A 20,535-nucleotide genomic window follows, 5' to 3' on the forward strand; every position below is an offset into this window, starting at 1 on the left:
ACTATAACACAGCCTCCATTGGTAGTTGGCCTGGAACGCCCCCGTAATCTGACAGGACTATAACACAGCCTCCATTAGTAGTCGGCCTGGAACGCACCCGTAATCTGACAGGACTATAACACAGCCTCCATTAGTAGTCGGCCTGGAACGCACCCGTAATCTGACAGGACTAGAACACAGCCTCCATTAGTAGTCGGCCTGGAACGCACCCGTAATCTGACAGGACTATAACACAGCCTCCATTAGTAGTCGGCCTGGAACGCACCCGTAATCTGACAGGACTATAACACAGCCTCCATTGGTAGTCGGCCTGGAACGCCCCCGTAATCTGACAGGACTATAACACAGCCTCCATTAGTAGTCGGCCTGGAACGCCCCCGTAATCTGACAGGACTAGAACACAGCCTCCATTAGTAGTCGGCCTGGAACGCACCCGTAATCTGACAGGACTATAACACAGCCTCCATTAGTAGTCGGCCTGGAACGCCCCCGTAATCTGACAGGACTATAACACAGCCTCCATTAGTAGTCGGCCTGGAACGCACCCGTAATCTGACAGGACTATAACACAGCCTCCATTAGTAGTCGGCCTGGAACGCCCCCGTAATCTGACAGGACTAGAACACAGCCTCCATTAGTAGTCGGCCTGGAACGCCCCCGTAATCTGACAGGACTAGAACACAGACTTGGAATTTACACAGGAATGACATGATGTAGTTCAAATCTGTTTTTCATATTCCACATATCTATACTCTCGGCGGATTGCAGTCAAAAAGTATCGGTGGAAATTAAATGACCAGACCAAATGAACAGGTTTGTCCTTTTAAAAATCACATCTTTATTGTTGTTGTTGAAACGTTATGCAGTAATGGTTACAGAGGAGGCTGGTTATTGAGGAGGAGCAGTGGTATCAGTATTAAAAAATATATATATAATATTTAACCAGGCAAGTCAATTAAGAACAAATTCTTATTTACAATGACGGCCTACCATCGGCCAAACCCGGACGACGCTGGGCCAATTGTGCGCCGTCCTATGGGACCTCCCAATCACGGTCGGTTGTGATACAGCCTGGAATCGAACCAGGGTCTGTAGTGATGCAGTGACAGACCGCTGCGTCACTCGGGAGCCTAGTGGTAGTACTACTCCTCCTTCTTCTCGAACAGGGTTGGAGTTTAAACCCTGAACTACAGTTAGTAACCCTGTGTGTTTGGTCAAATACACAGCACTCCAGCTAGTAGATAAGACTTAGAGCTCCAGATACAACCGATTAAAGACTTCTAGAATGTGTGTGAGTTTGTGACTTCTAGAATGTGTGTGAGTTTGTGACTTCTAGAATGTGTGAGAGTTCTAGAATGTGTGTGAGTTCTAGAATGTGTGTGTGTTTGTGACTTCTAGAATGTGTGAGAGTTCTAGAATGTGTGTGAGTTCTAGAATGTGTGTGTGTGAGAGTTCTAGAATGTGTGTGAGTTCTAGAATGTGTGCGCGTTCTGGAAGAAAGGGAATCTTGATCAGGAAGTCAAACCAGCGCGGCTCTTTGTGTTACAAGCCACTGATGTGTGTTACTCAGGCTTGGACAGCAGGTTATTCTTCTGGGGCTGGAAGAAGTCCTCTACGATGGCATTAACCAGGTCATCTAACTCCTTTTGTAGACCTTTAGCATCACTGACACACAGAGAGAGATGGAGGAGGAGGAGAGAGATGGAGGAGGAGGAGAGAGATGGAGGAGGAGGAGAGAGATGGAGGGAGGAGGAGAGAGAGATGGAGGGAGGAGGAGAGAGAGATGGAGGGAGGAGGAGAGAGAGATGGAGGGAGGAGGAGAGAGATGGAGGGAGGAGGAGAGAGATGGAGGAGGAGAGAGAGATGGAGGAGGAGAGAGAGATGGAGGGAGGAGATATGGAGGGAGGAGGAGAGAGAGATGGAGGGAGGAGGAGAGAGAGATGGAGGAGAGAGAGATGGAGGGAGGAGGAGAGAGAGATGGAGGAGAGATGGAGGGAGGAGAGAGATGGAGAGAAGAGAGAGATGGAGGGAGGAGAGATGGAGGGAGGAGGAAAGAGAGAGAGGAGGGAGGGAGGGAGGGAGGAGAGAGAGATGGAGGGAGGAGAGAGATGGAGGAGGAGAGAGAGATGGAGGAGAGATGGAGGGAGGAGGAGAGAGAGATGGAGGAGAGATGGAGGGAGGGAGGAGGAGAGATGGAGGAGGAGAGAGATGGAGGGAGGAGGAGGAGAGATGGAGGGAGGGAGGAGGAGAGATGGAGGGAGGAGAGAGAGATGGAGGAGGAGAGAGAGATGGTGGAGATGGAGGGAGGGAGGAGAGAGATGGAGGGAGGGAGGAGGAGAGAGATGGAGGGAGGGAGGAGGAGAGATGGAGGGAGGGAGGAGGAGAGAGATGGAGGGAGGGAGGAGGAGAGAGATGGAGGAGGAGAGAGAGACGGAGGGAGGAGGAGAGAGATGGAGGGAGGAGGAGAGAGATGGAGTGAAGAGAGAGATGGAGGGAGGAGAGATGGAGGGAGGAGGAGAGAGAGATGGAGGGAGGAGGAGAGAGAGATGGAGGGAGGAGGAGAGAGAGATGGAGGAGGAGAGATGGAGGGAGGAGAGAGATGGAGAGAAGAGAGAGATGGAGGGAGGAGAGAGAGATGGAGAGAAGAGAGAGATGGAGGGAGGAGAGAGAGATGGAAGGAGAGAGAGATGGAAGGAGAGAGAGATGGAAGGAGAGAGAGATGGAGGGAGGGAGGAGGAGAGAGATGGAGGGAGGAGGAGGAGAGATGGAGGGAGGGAGGAGGAGAGATGGAGGGAGGGAGGAGGAGAGAGATGGAGGGAGGAGGAGAGAGATGGAGGGAGGGAGGAGGAGAGAGATGGAGGGAGGAGGAGAGATGGAGGAGGAGAGAGATGGAGGAGGAGAGAGAGATGGAGGAGGAGAGAGATGGAGGAGAGAGAGATGGAGGAGGAGAGATGGAGGAGGAGAGAGATGGAGGGAGGAGAGATGGAGGAGGAAAGAGAGATGGAGGGAGGAGAGATGGAGGGAGGGAGGAGAGAGAGATGGAGGGAGGGAGGAGAGATGGAGGGAGGGAGGCGAGAGAGATGGAGGGAGGGAGGAGAGATGGAGGAGGAAAGAGAGATGGAGGGAGGGAGGAGAGATGGAGGAGGAAAGAGAGATGGAGAGATGGAGGAGGAAAGAGAGATGGAGGGAGGGAGGAGAGAGATGGAGGAGGAAAGAGAGATGGAGGGAGGGAGGAGAGAGATGGAGGAGGAAAGAGAGATGGAGGGAGGGAGGAGAGAGATGGAGGAGGAAAGAGAGATGGAGGGAGGGAGGAGAGATGGAGGAGGAGAGAGAGATGGAGGGAGGGAGGGAGGAGAGATGGAGGAGGAAAGAGAGATGGAGAGATGGAGGAGGAAAGAGAGATGGAGGGAGGGAGGGAGGAGAGATGGAGGAGGAAAGAGAGATGGAGAGATGGAGAGAGATGGAGGAGGAAAGAGAGATGGAGGGAGGGAGGGAGGAGAGATGGAGGAGGAAAGAGAGATGGAGAGATGGAGAGAGATGGAGGAGGAAAGAGAGATGGAGGGAGGGAGGAGAGATGGAGGAGGAGAGAGAGATGGAGGGAGGGAGGAGAGATGGAGGAGGAGAGAGAGATGGAGGGAGGAGGAGAGAAAGGAGAGATAGGAGGAGGAATGAGAAATGAAATGGAGGAGGAATGAGAGCGATGGAAAGAGTTAAGTTTCACATATATAGCACAGCTCAGTGTAGTATATAGTGTGTTTATACCTGTTGCCGGGGGGCAGCACACAGCTCAGTATAGTATATAGTGTGTTTATACCTGTTGCCGGGGGCAGCACACAGCTCAGTGTAGTATATAGTGTGTTTATACCTGTTGCCGGGGGCAGCACACAGCTCAGTGTAGTATATAGTGTGTTTATACCTGTTGCCGGGGGCAGCACACAGCTCAGTGTAGTATATAGTGTGTTTATACCTGTTGCTGGGGGCAGCACACAGCTCAGTATAGTATATAGTGTGTTTATACCTGTTGCAGGGGGCAGCACACAGCTCAGTGTAGTATATAGTGTGTTTATACCTGTTGCCGGGGGCAGCACACAGCTCAGTGTAGTATATAGTGTGTTTATACCTGTTGCCGGGGGCAACACACAGCTCAGTGTAGTATATAGTGTGTTTATACCTGTTGCCGGGGGCAGCACACAGCTCAGTGTAGTATATAGTGTGTTTATACCTGTTGCCGGGGGCAACACACAGCTCAGTGTAGTATATAGTGTGTTTATACCTGTTGCCGGGGGCAGCACACAGCTCAGTGTAGTATATAGTGTGTTTATACCTGTTGCCGGGGGCAGCACACAGCTCAGTGTAGTATATAGTGTGTTTATACCTGTTGCCGGGGGCAACACACAGCTCAGTGTAGTATATAGTGTGTTTATACCTGTTGCCGGGGGCAGCACACAGCTCAGTGTAGTATATAGTGTGTTTATACCTGTTGCCGGGGGCAACACACAGCTCAGTGTAGTATATAGTGTGTTTATACCTGTTGCCGGGGGCAGCACACAGCTCAGTGTAGTATATAGTGTGTTTATACCTGTTGCCGGGGGCAACACACAGCTCAGTGTAGTATATAGTGTGTTTATACCTGTTGCCGGGGGCAGCACACAGCTCAGTGTAGTATATAGTGTGTTTATACCTGTTGCCGGGGGCAACACACAGCTCAGTGTAGTATATAGTGTGTTTATACCTGTTGCCGGGGGCAGCACACAGCTCAGTGTAGTATATAGTGTGTTTATACCTGTTGCCGGGGCAACACACAGCTCAGTGTAGTATATAGTGTGTTTATACCTGTTGCCGGGGGCAGCACACAGCTCAGTGTAGTATATAGTGTGTTTTATACCTGTTGCCAGGGGCAACACACAGCTCAGTGTAGTATATAGTGTGTTTTATACCTGTTGCCAGGGGCAACACACAGCTCAGTGTAGTATATAGTGTGTTTTATACCTGTTGCCAGGGGAAACACACAGCTCAGTGTAGTATATAGTGTGTTTTATACCTGTTGCCGGGGGCAGCACACAGCTCAGTGTAGTATATAGTCAAATCAAATCAAATCAAATGTATTTATATAGCCCTTCGTACATCAGCTGATATCTCAAAGTGCTGTACAGAAACCCAGCCTAAAACCCCAAACAGCAAGCAATGCAGGTGTAGAAGCACGGTGTATAGTGTGTTTATACCTGTTGCCGGGGGCAGCACACAGCTCAGTGTAGTATATAGTGTGTTTATACCTGTTGCCGGGGGCAGCACACAGCTCAGTGTAGTATATAGTGTGTTTATACCTGTTGCCGGAGGCAGCACACAGCTCAGTGTAGTATATAGTGTGTTTATACCTGTTGCCGGGGGCAGCACACAGCTCAGTGTAGTACTTGATCTTGGGTTCCGTTCCGCTGGTCCTCATGGTGGCCACGCCCCCGTTAGAGAAACTAAACGTGATCATCTGACTACTGGTGGAGGAGGGGAGGACCTGGGGGGGAGAGATTAAAGGTGATCAACTGACTACTGGGGGAGGAGGGGAGGTGGAGGGAGAGCGAGAGCGAGGGAGGTGTTGAGAGAGAGCGAGGGAGGTGGAGAGAGAGCCAGGGAGAAAGAGAGAGAGCCAGAGAGAGAGCCAGGGAGGTAGATAGAGAGCGAGGGAGGTAGAGAGAGCGAGGGAGGTATAGAGAGCCAGGGAGGTAGAGAGAGCCAGGGAGGTAGAGAGAGCCAGGGAGATAGAGAGAGCCAGGGAGGTAGAGAGAGAGCGAGGGAGGCAGAGAGAGAGCGAGGGAGGCAGAGAGAGCGAGGGAGGCAGAGAGAGCGAGGGAGGCAGAGAGAGAGCGAGGGAGGCAGAGAGAGAGCGAGTTAGGCAGAGAGAGAGCGAGCGAGGGAGGCAGAGAGAGAGCGAGGGATGCAGAGAGAGAGCGAGGGAGGCAGAGAGAGAGCGAGGGAGGCAGAGAGAGCGAGGGAGGCAGAGAGAGAGCGAGGGAGGGAGAGAGAGAGCGAGGGAGGTAGAGAGCGCGAGGGAGGTAGAGAGAGCGCGAGGGAGGTAGAGAGCGCGAGGGAGGTAGAGAGAGCGCGAGGGAGGTAGAGAGAGCGAGGGAGGTAGAGAGAGAGCGAGGGAGGTAGAGTGTTTATCTCCTCACAGCCTTGTTGTCTGCCTGGCTGCTGTCGTATCCAGTAGTGAGGTCTCGTACAGCGGTGATGGCGACGCCAGGTAGGTAGAGAGAGAGCGAGGGAGGTAGAGAGAGCGAGGGAGGTAGAGAGAGAGCGAGGTAGAGAGAGAGCGAGGTAGAGAGAGAGCGAGGGAGGTAGAGTGTTTATCTCCTCACAGCCTTGTTGTCTGCCTGGCTGCTGTCGTATCCAGTAGTGAGGTCTCGTACAGCGGTGATGGCGACGCCAGGGAGGTAGAGAGAGAGCGAGGGAGGTAGAGAGAGGGAGGGAGGTAGAGTGTTTATCTCCTCACAGCCTTGTTGTCTGCCTGGCTGCTGTCGTATCCAGTAGTGAGGTCTCGTACAGCGGTGATGGCGACGCCAGGGAGGTAGAGAGAGAGCGAGGGAGGTAGAGAGAGGGAGGGAGGTAGAGTGTTTATCTCCTCACAGCCTTGTTGTCTGCCTGGCTGCTGTCGTATCCAGTAGTGAGGTCTCGTACAGCGGTGATGGCGACGCCAGGTAGGTAGAGAGAGAGCGAGGGAGGTGGAGAGCGAGGGTGGTAGAGAGAGAGCGAGGGAGGTAGAGTGTTTATCTCCTCACAGCCTTGTTGTCTGCCTGGCTGCTGTCGTATCCAGTAGTGAGGTCTCGTACGGCGGTGATGGCGACGCCAGGGAGGTAGAGAGAGAGAGGGAGGTAGAGAGAGAGCGAGGGAGGTAGAGAGAGAGCGAGGGAGGTAGAGAGGGCGCGAGGGAGGTAGAGTGTTTATCTCCTCACAGCCTTGTTGTCTGCCTGGCTGCTGTCGTATCCAGTAGTGAGGTGTCGTACAGCGGTGATGGCGACGCCAGGGAGGTAGAGAGAGAGGGAGGTAGAGAGAGAGAGGGAGGTAGAGAGAGAGAGGGAGGTAGAGAGAGAGCGAGGGAGGTAGACAGAGCGAGGGAGGTAGAGAGAGAGCGAGGGAGGCAGAGAGAGCGCGAGGGAGGTAGAGAGAGAGCGAGGGAGGCAGAGAGAGAGCGAGGGAGGCAGAGAGAGAGCGAGGGAGGCAGAGAGAGAGCGAGGGAGGCAGAGAGAGAGCGAGGGAGGCAGAGAGAGAGCGAGGGAGGCAGAGAGAGAGCGAGGGAGGTAGAGAGAGAGCGAGGGAGGTAGAGTGTTTATCTCCTCACAGCCTTGTTGTCTGCCTGGCTGCTGTCGTATCCAGTAGTGAGGTCTCGTACAGCGGTGATGGCGACGCCTCCACACTGACTGGGGTACGACACATCCTCCTGGTTGCCGTAGTGACGCAGCCGGTCAAACATGGCCCGGATCACAGCCTGGTCGTGACAGATGAAGTAGGAGTTCTTAGTGATGTGGTACCCATACCTGGAGGAGAGGAGGGGAGAGGAGGGGAGAGGGGAGAGAGGAGGGGAGAGGGGAGAGAGGAGGGGAGGGGAGAGGGATGAGAGGAGGGGAGAGAAGAGGGGTGAGGGGGAGAGACAGAGACAGAGACAGAGAGAGAGACAGAGAGAGACAGAGAGAGACAGAGAGACAGAGAGAGAGACAGAGAGAGAGACAGAGAGACAGAGAGAGAGAGACAGAGAGAGAGGGTGTAAAGCACATTGGGCTCTGGAAAAGACACTATTTTCTATACATACACACATATCTAACATAACGGTCAAATATATATCTGGTGAGGTGTGTGTGAGGTGTGTTGTTGTGACAGTGTGTGTCTGCGTGAGGTGTGTGTGTGTGTGAGGTGTGTTGTTGTGACAGTGTGTGTCTGTGTGAGGTGTGTGTGTGTGTGAGGTGTGTTGTTGTGACAGTGTGTGTCTGCGTGAGGTGTGTGTGTGTGTGGTTGTGTGTGTGTGTGTGTGTGTGTGTGTGTGTGTGTGTGAGAGACCCACTCCTCGTAGACAGCTGTGAGTTGTTGTGACAGCGTGATGTTCTTCGCGGCCAGGTATGATGTCATCTCCCCAGCGATGGCTGCAGCACTGACCCCGTCTTTATCCAGCACGGCAGAACCACACATGTACCCTGCAACACAACGAGGGGCGAGAGGAGGACTGACCCCGTCTTTATCCACACATGTACCCTGCAACACAACGAGGGGCGAGAGGAGGACTGACCCCATCTTTATCCACACATGTACCCTGCAACACAACGAGGGGCGGAAGGAGGGACACAGGAAGTCATTTAAACCCCACTAAACCATCGTCTGGCTGGTCCAGTGGAGGACACAGGAAGTCATTTAAACCCCACTAAACCATCGTCTGGCTGGTCTAGTAGTGGAGGACACAGGAAGTCATTTAGACCCCACTAAACCATCATCTGGCTGATCTAGTAGTGGAGGACACAGGAAGTCATTTATACCCCACTAAACCATCGTCTGGCTGGTCTAGTGGTGGAGGACACAGGAAGTCATTTAAACCCCACTAAACCATTGTCTGGCTGGTCTAGTGGTGGAGGACACAGGAAGTCATTTAAACCCACTAAACCATCGTCTGGCTGGTCTAGTGGTGGAGGACACAGGAAGTCATTTAAACCCCACTAAACCATCGTCTGGCTGGTCTAGTAGTGGAGGACACAGGAAGTCATTTAGACCCCACTAAACCATCATCTGGCTGATCTAGTAGTGGAGGACACAGGAAGTCATTTAAACCCCACTAAACCATCGTCTGGCTGGTCTAGTCCGGGGGTGTCCGGGGGTGTCCTCGGATGGGGCCACAGTGTCTCCTGACCCCTCCTGTCTCAGCCTCCAGTATTTATGCTGCAGTAGTTTATGTGTCGGGGGGCTAGGGTCAGTTTGTTATATCTGGAGTACTTCTCCTGTCCTATTCGGTGTCCTGTGTGAATCTAAGTGTGCGTTCTCTAATTCTCTCCTTCTCTCTTTCTTTCTCTCTCTCGGAGGACCTGAGCCCTAGGACCATGCCCCAGGACTACCTGACATGATGACTCCTTGCTGTCCCCAGTCCACCTGCCCGTGCTGCTGTTCCAGTTTCAACTGACCTGAGCCCTAGGACCATGCCCCAGGACTACCTGACATGATGACTCCTTGCTGTCCCCAGTCCACCTGGCCATGCTGCTGTTCCAGTTTCAACTGACCTGAGCCCTAGGACCATGCCCCAGGACTACCTGACATGATGACTCCTTGCTGTCCCCAGTCCACCTGGCCGTGCTGCTGCTCCAGTTTCAACTTCCACCTGACTGTGCTGCTGCTCCAGTTTCAACTGTTCTGCCTTATTATTATTCGACCATGCTGGTCATTTATGAACATTTGAACATCTTGGCCATGTTCTGTTATAATCTCCACCCGGCACAGCCAGAAGAGGACTGGCCACCCCACATAGCCTGGTTCCTCTCTAGGTTTCTTCCTAGGTATTGGCCTTTCTAGGGAGTTTTTCCTAGCCACCGTGCTTCTACACCTGCATTGCTTGCTGTTTGGGGTTTTAGGCTGGGTTTCTGTACAGCACTTTGAGATATCAGCTGATGTACGAAGGGCTATATAAATAAATTTGATTTGATTTGATTAGTGGTGGAGGACACAGGAAGTCATTTAAACCCACTAAACCATCGTCTGGCTGGTCTAGTGGTGGAGGACTGGATAGGAGAGTCTGTTAAATGACTCCCAGCTGTAGTGACTCTGGATAGGAGAGTCTGTTAAATGACTCCCAGCTGTAGTGACTCTGGATAGGAGAGTCTGTTAAATGACTCCCAGCTGTAGTGACTCTGGATAGGAGAGTCTGTTAAATGACTCCCAGCTGTAGTGACTCTGGATAGGAGAGTCTGTTAAATGACTCCCAGCTGTAGTGACTCTGGATAGGAGAGTCTGTTAAATGACTCCCAGCTGTAGTGACTCTGGATAGGAGAGTCTGTTAAATGACTCCCAGCTGTAGTGACTCTGGATAGGAGAGTCTGTTAAATGACTCCCAGCTGTAGTGACTCTGGATAGGAGAGTCTGTTAAATGACTCCCAGCTGTAGTGACTCTGGATAGGAGAGTCTGTTAAATGACTCCCAGCTGTAGTGACTCTGGATAGGAGAGTCTGTTAAATGACTCCCAGCTGTAGTGACTCTGGATAGGAGAGTCTGTTAAATGACTCCCAGCTGTAGTGACTCTGGATAGGAGAGTCTGTTAAATGACTCCCAGCTGTAGTGACTCTGGATAGGAGAGTCTGTTAAATGACTCCCAGCTGTAGTGACTCTGGATAGGAGAGTCTGTTAAATGACTCCCAGCTGTAGTGACTCTGGATAGGAGAGTCTGTTAAATGACTCCCAGCTGTAGTGACTCTGGATAGGAGAGTCTGTTAAATGACTCCCAGCTGTAGTGACTCTGGATAGGAGAGTCTGTTAAATGACTCCCAGCTGTCGTGACTCTGGATAGGAGAGTCTGTTAAATGACTCCCAGCTGTCGTGACTCTGGATAGGAGCGTTGCCAGAGTATTGATTTATTTGAATGTTCAGTTCTCTACCATAAGCCGCCTCCAACGCCATGTTTTTTTTATTTATAGAATTTGGCAGTTTGTCCAACCGGCTTCACAACCGCAGACCGTAACCACGCCAACCTAGGACCTCCACATCCTGCTTCTTCCCCAGTGGGCGGGTCTGTCTCCCCAGTGGGTGGGTCTGTCTCCCCAGTGGGTGGGTCTGGCTCCCCAGTGGGCGGGTCTGGCTCCCCAGTGGGCGGGCCTGGCTCCCCAGTGGGCGGGCCTGGCTCCACAGTGGGCGGGCCTGGCTCCCCAGTGGGTGGGTCTGGCTCCCCAGTGGGTGGGTCTGGCTCCCCAGTGGGTGGGTCTGGCTCCCCAGTGGGTGGGCCTGTCTCCCCAGTGGGCGGGTCTATCTCCCCAGTGGGTGGGTCTGGCTCCCCAGTGGGCGGGCCTGGCTCCACAGTGGGCGGGCTCCACAGTGGGTGGGTCTGGCTCCCCAGTGGGTGGGTCTTTCTCCCCAGTGGGTGGGTCTTTCTCCCCAGTGGGTGGGTCTTTCTCCCCAGTGGGTGGGTCTGGCTCCCCAGTGGGTGGGCCTGTCTCCCCAGTGGGTGGGTCTGTCTCCCCAGTGGGTGGGCCTGTCTCCCCAGTGGGTGGGCCTGTCTCCCCAGTGGGTGGGCCTGTCTCCCCAGTGGGTGGGCCTGTCTCCCCAGTGGGTGGGCCTGTCTCCCCAGTGGGTGGGTCTGTCTCCCCAGTGGGTGGGCCTGTCTCCCCAGTGGGCGGGTCTGGCTCCCCAATAGGGGTGGGCCTGTCTCCCCAGTGGGTGGGTGGGTCTGTCTCCCCAGTGGGTGGGCCTGTCTCCCCAGTGGGTGGGTGTGTCTCACCAGTGGGTGGGCCTGTCTCCCCAGTGGGTGGGTCTGTCTCCCCAGTGGGTGGGTCTGTCTCCCCAGTGGGTGGGCCTGTCTCCCCAGTGGGTGGGTCTGTCTCCCCAGTGGGTGGGCCTGTCTCCCCAGTGGGCGGGTCTGGCTCCCCAATAGGGGTGGGCCTGTCTCCCCAGTGGGTGGGTGGGTCTGTCTCCCCAGTGGGTGGGCCTGTCTCCCCAGTGGGTGGGTCTGTCTCCCCAGTGGGTGGGTCTGTCTCCCCAGTGGGTGGGTGGGTGTGTCTCCCCAGTGGGTGGGTGGGTGTGTCTCCCCAGTGGGTGGGCCTGGCTCCCCAGTGGGTGGGTCTGTCTCCCCAGTGGGTGGGTCTGTCTCCCCAGTGGGTGGGTGGGTCTGTCTCCCCAGTGGGTGGGCCTGTCTGTCTCCCCAGTGGGTGGGCCTGTCTGTCTCCCCAGTGGGTGGGCCTGTCTGTCTCCCCAGTGGGTGGGTGGGTGTGTCTCCCCAGTGGGTGGGCCTGGCTCCCCAGTGGGTGGGCCTGGCTCCCCAGTGGGTGGGTCTGTCTCCCCAGTGGGTGGGTCTGTCTCCCCAGTGGGTGGGTCTGTCTCCCCAGTGGGTGGGCCTGGCTCCCCAGTGGGTGGACCTGTCTCCCCAGTAGGTGGACCTGTCTAACCAGTGGGTGGGTGGGTGTGGCTCCCCAGTGGGCAGGTGGGTGTGGCTCCCCAGTGGGTGGGTGGGCCTGTCTCCCCAGTGGGTGGGCCTGTCTCCCCAGTGGGTGGGCCTGGCTCCCCAGTGGGTGGACCTGTCTCCCCAGTGGGTGGACCTGTCTCCCCAGTAGGTGGGCCTGTCTCCCCAGTGGGTGGGTCTGTCTAACCAGTGGGTGGGTGGGTGTGGCTCCCCAGTGGGTGGGTGGGCCTGTCTCCCCAGTGGGTGGGCCTGTCTCGCCAGTGGGTGGGTCTGTCTAACCAGTGGGTGGGTGGGTGTGGCTCCCCAGTGGGCGGGTGGGTGTGGCTCCCCAGTGGGTGGGTGGGCCTGTCTCCCCAGTGGGTGGGCCTGTCTCCCCAGTGGGTGGGCCTGTCTCCCCAGTGGGTGGGTGGGTCTGTCTCCCCAGTGGGTGGGTGGGTCTGTCTCCCCAGTGGGTGGGTGGGCCCGGGGCCTGGGGTGTGCGTGTAGTGTACTATAGTGTAGTGTGTGTGTGTAGTGTGTGTAGTCTGGTGTGTGTGTAGTGTACTATAGTGTAGTGTGTGTGTGTAGTGTAGTGTAGTGTGTGTGTGTGTAGTGTACTATAGTGTAGTGTGTGTGTGTGTAGTGTAGTGTGTAGTGTGTGTAGTCTGGTGTGTGTGTAGTGTACTATAGTGTAGTGTGTGTGTGTAGTGTACTATAGTGTAGTGTGTGTGTGTAGTGTAGTGTGTGTGTGTGTGTAGTGTACTATAGTGTGTGTGTGTGTGTGTAGTGTACCTATAGTGTAGTGTGTGTGTGTAGTGTGTGTAGTCTGGTGTGTGTGTAGTGTACTATAGTGTAGTGTGTGTGTGTGTGTAGTGTAGTGTGTGTGTGTAGTGTGTGTGTAGTGTACTATAGTGTAGTGTGTGTGTGTAGTGTAGTGTGTGTAGTGTGTGTGTGTAGTGTGTGTGTGTGTAGTGTACTATAGTGTAGTGTAGTGTGTGTGTAGTGTGCTATAGTGTAGTGTGTGTGTGTGTAGTGTAGTGTGTAGTGTGTGTAGTCTGGTGTGTGTGTAGTGTACTATAGTGTAGTGTGTGTGTGTAGTGTACTATAGTGTAGTGTGTGTGTGTGTAGTCTGGTGTGTGTGTAGTGTGTGTGTGTGTAGTGCACTATAGTGTAGTGTGTGTGTAGTGTGTGTGTGTGTAGTGTACCTATAGTGTAGTGTGTGTGTGTAGTGTACTATAGTGTAGTGTGTGTGTGTAGTGTACTATAGTGTAGTGTGTGTGTGTAGTGTACTATAGTGTGTGTGTGTAGTGTACTATAGTGTAGTGTGTGTGTAGTGTGTGTAGTCTGGTGTGTAGTGTAGTGTACTATAGTGTAGTGTGTGTGTGTAGTGTACTATAGTGTAGTGTGTGTGTAGTGTGTGTAGTGTACTATAGTGTAGTGTGTGTGTGTAGTGTACTATAGTGTAGTGTGTGTGTGTAGTGTGTGTAGTCTGGTGTGTAGTGTAGTGTACTATAGTGTAGTGTGTGTGTGTAGTGTACTATAGTGTAGTGTGTGTGTAGTGTAGTGTACTATAGTGTAGTGTGTGTGTAGTGTACTATAGTGTAGTGTGTGTGTAGTGTAGTGTACTATAGTGTAGTGTAGTGTGTGTAGTGTAGTGTACTATAGTGTAGTGTAGTGTACTATAGTGTAGTGTAGTGTACCTATAGTGTACTATATTGTAGTGTGTAGTGTACCTATAGTGTAGTGTGTGTAGTGTACCTATAGTGTAGTGTGTAGTGTACCTATAGTGTAGTGTGTGTACTATAGTGTGTAGTGTAGTGTACCTATAGTGTACTATAGTGTAGTGTGTAGTGTACCTATAGTGTAGTGTGTGTACTATAGTGTAGTGTGTAGTGTACCTATAGTGTAGTGTGTGTACTATAGTGTAGTGTGTAGTGTACCTATAGTGTACTATAGTGTAGTGTAGTATAGTGTAGTGTAGTGTACCTATAGTGTAGTGTAGTGTGTGTAGTGTACCTATAGTGTACTATAGTGTAGTGTGTAGTGTACCTATAGTATAGTGTAGTGTACCTATAGTGTAGTGTACCTATAGTGTAGTGTAGTGTGTAGTGTACCTATAGTGTAGTGTAGTGTGTGTAGTGTAGTGTACCTATAGTGTACTGTAGTGTAGTATAGTATAGTGTGTGTGTAGTGTACTATAGTGTAGTGTAGTGTACCTATAGTGTACCTATAGTGTAGTGTAGTGTACCTATAGTGTACTATAGTGTAGTGTACTATAGTGTAGTGTAGTGTACCTATAGTGTACCTATAGTGTAGTGTAGTGTAGTGTACCTATAGTGTACTATAGTGTACTATAGTGTAGTATAGTGTAGTGTAGTGTGTAGTACAGTGTAGTATAGTGTAGTATAGTGTAGTGTAGCATAGTGTATAGTGTACTATAGTGTACTATAGTGTAGTATAGTTTAGTGTGGTGTAGTGTAGTGTTGTGTACTATATTGTAGTATAGCGTAGTGTACTATAGCGTAGTATAGTGTAGTGTAGTGTGTAGTATAGTGTAGTATAGTGTAGTATAGTGTAGTATAGTGTAGTATCGTGTAGTGTGGTATAGTGTAGTGTACTATAGTGTAGTATAGTGTAGTGTGTAGTATAGTGTACTGTAGTGTAGTATAGTGTAGTATAGTGTAGTGTAGTGTAGTGTACCTATAGCCTCCTCGTAGGCGAACAGTACTATCTTGTTCTGGTCCAGCAGCTCTCTGGCTCTGTTGCCCATCCACTTGAACCCAGTCAGAGTTTCCTGTCCACACAGGATGTGATGTCATAGTCAGGAAGTGCCCTCATCTCCCCTACATCATTCAAACTTTCATTTTGTTCATTCAAAAAAGGACCTTAGAATATTGACATGAGGTTTGTTCATTGAATGCGTGGGCGAGCTAGAGCGCTGAGAATAAGTGTGTGAAGGTAAATTAAAAGTGTGTGTGTGTGTGTGTGTGTTTTACCTCGAAGTGGAAGCCCTCCTTGAGAGCGATGGCTCGTAGAATCTTAGAGGAGACGGTGGAGGCCAGCATGTAGACTGACTTCACGGTAGACTGGTCTGGGTTGGTCTGTTTCCAACACTGATACACCCACCAACCCAGCAACGCCCCCAACTCATTACCACTGAACACACGCCACTGACCACTACACACACACACACACACACACACACACACACACACACACACACACACACACAGAGAGAGATAGAGACACCTTATACAGCCATCAGCTCAGCAACAACCCCAACACATTACCCATGATCCCTACAGGCCCCTTCTGTTCCTCAGCAACGCCCCCCAACACATTACCCATGATCCCTACAGGCCCCTTCTGTTCCTCAGCAACGCCCCCCAACACATTACCCATGATCCCTACAGGCCCCTTCTGTTCCTCAGCAACGCCCCCCAACACATTACCCATGATCCCTACAGGCCCCTTCTGTTCCTCAGCAACGCCCCCCAACACATTACCCATGATCCCTACAGGCCTCCTACCCTTTCTGTTGCTCAGCAACGGCCAGGCGGTCAGCGTCAGGATCGTTGGCCAGAACTACAGTAGCTCCCTCCCTCTCCGCCAGGGCAAACGACAGGGTCTGTAGGACGGACACACACACCGTTAAAACACACACACACACACACACACACACACACACACACACGCACGCACACACCCTCCCCTCCTCAGGGTTGATATGACTGACCAGGACCCCCCTCCCCTCCTCAGGGTTGATATGAATGACCAGGACCCCCCCTCCCCTCCTCAGGGTTGATATGACTGACCAGGACCCCCCTCCCCTCCTCAGGGTTGATATGACTGACCAGGACCCCCCTCCCCTACTCAGGGTTGATATGACTGACCAGGACCCCCTCCCCTCCTCAGGGTTGATATGACTGACCAGGACCCCCTCCTCAGGGTTGATATAACTGACCAGGACCCCCCTCCCCTCCTCAGGGTTGATATGACTGACCAGGACCCCCTCCCCTCCTCAGGGTTGATATGACTGACCAGGACCCCCTCCTCAGGGTTGATATGACTGACCAGGACCCCCCTCCTCAGGGTTGATATGACTGACCAGGACCCCCCCCCCCTCCTCAGGGTTGATATGACTGACCAGGACCCCCCCCCCCTCCTCAGGGTTGATATGACTGACCAGGACCCCCCTCCACAGGGTTGATATGACTGACCAGGACCCCCCTCCCTCCTCAGGTTTGATATGACTGACCAGGACCCCCCCCCCCTCCTCAGGGTTGATATGACTGACCAGGACCCCCCTCCCCTCCTCAGGGTTGATATGACTGACCAGGACCCCCCCTCCCCTCCTCAGGGTTGATATGACTGACCCGGACCCCCCTCCCCTCCTCAGTGTTGATATGACTGACCAGGACCCCCTCCCCTCCTCAGGGTTGATATGACTGACCAGGACCCCCTCCCCTCCTCAGGGTTGATATGACTGACCAGGACCCCCCCCCCCCTCCTCAGGGTTGATATGACTGACCAGGACCCCCTCCCCTCCTCAGGGTTGATATGACTGACCAGGACCCCCCTCCTCAGGGTTGATATGACTGACTAGGACCCCCTCCTCAGGGTTGATATGACTGACCAGGACCCCCTCCTCAGGGTTGATATGACTGACCAGGACCCCCCCTCCCCTCCTCAGGGTTGATATGACTGACCAGGACCCCCCTCCCCTCCTCAGGGTTGATATGACTGACCAGGACCCCTTCCCCTCCTCAGGGTTGATATGACTGACCAGGACCCCCCCCCTCCCCTCCTCAGGGTTGATATGACTGACCAGGACCCCCCTCCCCTCCTCAGGGTTGATATGACTGACCAGGACCCCCCCCTCCCCTCCTCAGGGTTGATATGACTGACCAGTACCCCCTCCTCAGGGTTGATATGACTGACCAGGACCCCCCTCCCCCCTCCTCAGGGTTGATATGACTGACCAGGATCCCCTCCCCTCCTCAGGGTTGATATGACTGACCAGGACCCCCCTCCCCTCCTCAGGGTTGATATGACTGACCAGGACCCCCTCCCCTCCTCAGGGTTGATATGACTGACCAGGACCCCCCTCCCCTCCTCAGGGTTGATATGACTGACCAGGACCCCCCTCCTCAGGGTTGATATGACTGACCAGGACCCCCCTCCTCCCCTCAGGGTTGATATGACTGACCAGGACCCCCTCCTCAGGGTTGATATGACTGACCAGGACCCCCCTCCTCAGGGTTGATATGACTGACCAGGACCCCCCCCATCCTCAGGGTTGATATGACTGACCAGGACCCCCTCCACAGGGTTGATATGACTGACCAGGACCCCCCTCCCTCCTCAGGGTTGATATGACTGACCAGGACCCCCCTCCCCTCCTCAGGGTTGATATGACTGACCAGGACCCCCCCCCTCCCCTCCTCAGGGTTGATATGACTGACCAGTACCCCCCCCTCCCCTCCTCAGGGTTGATATGACTGACCAGGACCCCCCTCCCCTCCTCAGGGTTGATATGACTGACCAGGACCCCCTCCCCTCCTCAGGGTTGATATGACTGACCAGGACCCCCCCTCCTCAGGGTTGATATGACTGACCAGGACCCCCCTCCTCCCCTCAGGGTTGATATGACTGACCAGGACCCCCTCCTCAGGGTTGATATGACTGACCAGGACCCCCTTCCCCTCCTCAGGGTTGATATGACTGACCAGGACCCCCTTCCCCTCCTCAGGGTTGGGGTATTTGACGGTTGGGAACTCCGGGTCAGGGTCTTTCTGCTCCTCTACGGCGTACGGGGGTCGGAGGTCAAAGGCCTTGAAAGCTGATTGGACGAAGGCGTGTCCGACTCCGTGCACGGAGGTGTGCACGATCTTCACCCCTGAACTCTTGTTGATGTCCCTGAAAGGAGGGGAGACAGGGGTTAGAGGGGGTGTTAGAGGGGTTAGAGGGGAGACGGGGGTTAGAGGGGAGACGGGGGTTAGAGGGGAGACGGGGGTTAGAGGGGAGATGGGGGTTAGAGGGGAGATGGGGGTTAGAGGGGAGACGAGGGTTAGAGGGGAGACGGGGTTAGAGGGGTTAGAGGGGTTAGGGGGGAAGACGGGGGTTAGAGGGGAGACGGGGGTCAGGGGCGAGACAGGGGTCAGGAGGGAGACAGGGGTTAGAGGGGAAACGGGGGTTAGAGGGGAGACGGGGGTTAGAGGGTTTAGAGGGGAGACGGGGGTTAGAGGGGAGACGGGGGTTAGAGGGGAGACGGGGGTTAGAGGGGAGAGGGGGGAGATGGGGGTTAGAGGGGAGATGGGGGTTAGAGGGGAGACGAGGGTTAGAGGGGAGACGGGGTTAGAGGGGTTAGAGGGGAGACGGGGGTTAGAGGGGTTAGAGGGGAGACGGGGGTCAGGGGGGAGACAGGGGTTAGAGGGGAGACGGGGGTTAGAGGGTTTAGAGGGGAGACGGGGGTTAGAGGGGAGACGGGGGTTAGAGGGGAGACGGGGGTTAGGGGGGAGACGGGGGTTAGAGGGGAGACGGGGGTTAGGGGGGTTAGAGGGGAGACGGGGGTTAGGGGGAGACGGGGGTTAGAGGGGAGACGGGGGTTAGGGGGGGAGACGGGGTTAGGGGGGAGACGGGGGATAGGGGGGAGACGGGGTTAGGGGGGAGACGGGGGATAGAGGGGTTAGAGGGGAGACGGGGGTTAGAGGGGTTAGAGGGGAGACGGGGGTTAGAGGGAGATGGGGGTTAGAGGGGAGACCGGGGTTAGAGGGGTTAGAGGGGAGACGGGGGTTAGAGGGGAGACGGGGGTTAGAGAGGAGAGGGGGGTTAGAGAGGAGAGGGGGGAGAGGGGGGTTAGAGGGAGACGGGGGTTCGAGGGGAGATGGGGGTTAGAGGGGAGACGGGGGTTAGAGGGGGTTAGAGGGGAGACAGGGGGATAGAGGGGAGACGGGTGTTAGAGGGGTTAGAGGGGAGACGGGGGTTAGAGGGGTTAGAGGGGAGATGGGGGTTAGAAGGGAGACGGGGGTTAGAGGGGTTAGAGGGGAGACGGGGTTAGAGGGGAGACTGGGGTCAGGGGTCAGGGGGAGACAGGGGTTAGAGGGGAAACAGGGGTCAGGGGGAGACGGGGGTTAGAGGGGAAACAGGGGTTAGGGGAGACGGGGGTTAGAGGGGAGACGGGGGTTAGAGGGGTTAGAGGGGAGACGGGGGTTAGAGGGGAGAGGGGGTTAGAGGGGAGACGGGGGTTAGAGGGGTTAGAGGGGAGACGGGGGTTAGAGGGGAGACGGGACTAGAGGGTTAGAGGGGAGACGGGGGTTAGAGGGGAGACGGGACTAGAGGGTTTAGAGGGGAGAAGGGGGTTAGAGGGGAGACGGGACTAGAGGGTTTAGAGGGGAGACGGGGTTAGAGGGGTTAGGGGGAGACGGGGGGGTTCGAGGGGAGACGGGGGGTTAGAGGGTTAGAGGGGAGACGGGGGTTAGAGGGGAGACGGGGGTTAGAGGGGAGTTAGAGGGGAGACGGGGGTTGGTCCTGTAGTACTCTGTGTGTGTGTTACCGGAGGTGTGTGTGTGTGTGTTACCTGAGGTGTGGTGTTACCTGTGGTGTGTGTGTGTTACCTGTGGTGTGTGTATGTGTGTACCTGAGGTGTGTGTGTGTGTGTTACCTGAGGTGTGTGTGTGTGTATGTTACCTGAGGGTGTGTGTGTGTATGTTACCTGAGGTGTGTGTGTGTGTGGATGTTACCTGAGGTGTGTGTGTGTGTATGTTACCTGAGGTGTGTGTGTGTGTATGTTACCTGAGGTGTGTGTGTGTGTGTGTTACCTGAGGTGTGTGTGTGTGTGTTACCTGAGGTGTGTGTGTGTGTTACCTGAGGTGTGTGTTGTGTGTTTGTGTTACCTGTGGTGTGTGTGTGTGTGTTTAACTGAGGTGTGTGTGTGTTACCTGAGGTGTGTGTGTGTGTGTTACCTGAGGTGTGTGTGTGTGTGTTACCTGAGGTGTGTGTGTGTGTTACCTGAGGTGTGTGTTACCTGTGGTGACAGTGCTGTTGGATGGTCCTGTAGTACTCTGTGTGTGTGTTACCTGAGGTGTGTGTGTGTTACCTGTGGTGACAGTGCTGTTGGATGGTCCGGTAGTACTCTGTGTGAATGTCTTGGAACGGGTTCTTCAGCAGAGGGCTGTGAGAGAGAGAGGTTATGTCCCAGGACTCAGGCCAGGGCTCCAGGTTAGCCTCGATGGCTACAGAGATGCCCTTATCATGGGGCGGCACGATCTGGGCACCGTTCTCCCAATATACCTGAGAGAGGGAGGGGGGAGAGACGGGGAGGGGGAGGGGAGAGAGAGAGAGAGAGACAGGGAGAGAGAGAGAGGGAGATAAGAGGAGAGAGAGAGACAGGGGGGGAGAGAGAGAGACAGGGAGGGGGAGAGAGAGAGAGA

At 54.3% G+C, this 20,535-nt stretch overlaps 1 protein-coding gene across 1 annotated transcript; it reads right to left on the bottom strand.

Moving 5' to 3' along the window:
* Positions 1-809: 809 nt before the first annotated feature.
* On the bottom strand, positions 810-20,395 carry LOC109885010 (phosphoglucomutase-2; the record flags this gene model as incomplete). The annotated part of the gene is given in 9 exon segments (XM_031815885.1): positions 810-1,665; positions 5,376-5,509; positions 7,331-7,526; positions 8,048-8,177; positions 14,804-14,897; positions 15,100-15,280; positions 15,634-15,731; positions 17,833-18,022; positions 20,202-20,395. Coding segments are annotated over 9 exon segments (1,320 nt in total), but the record flags the coding sequence as incomplete, so codon positions are not given.
* Positions 20,396-20,535: the final 140 nt, after the last annotated feature.

The sequence above is a fragment of the Oncorhynchus kisutch genome, unplaced genomic scaffold (assembly GCF_002021735.2).
Source record: "Oncorhynchus kisutch isolate 150728-3 unplaced genomic scaffold, Okis_V2 scaffold687, whole genome shotgun sequence".
Lineage (NCBI taxonomy): Eukaryota > Metazoa > Chordata > Actinopteri > Salmoniformes > Salmonidae > Oncorhynchus > Oncorhynchus kisutch.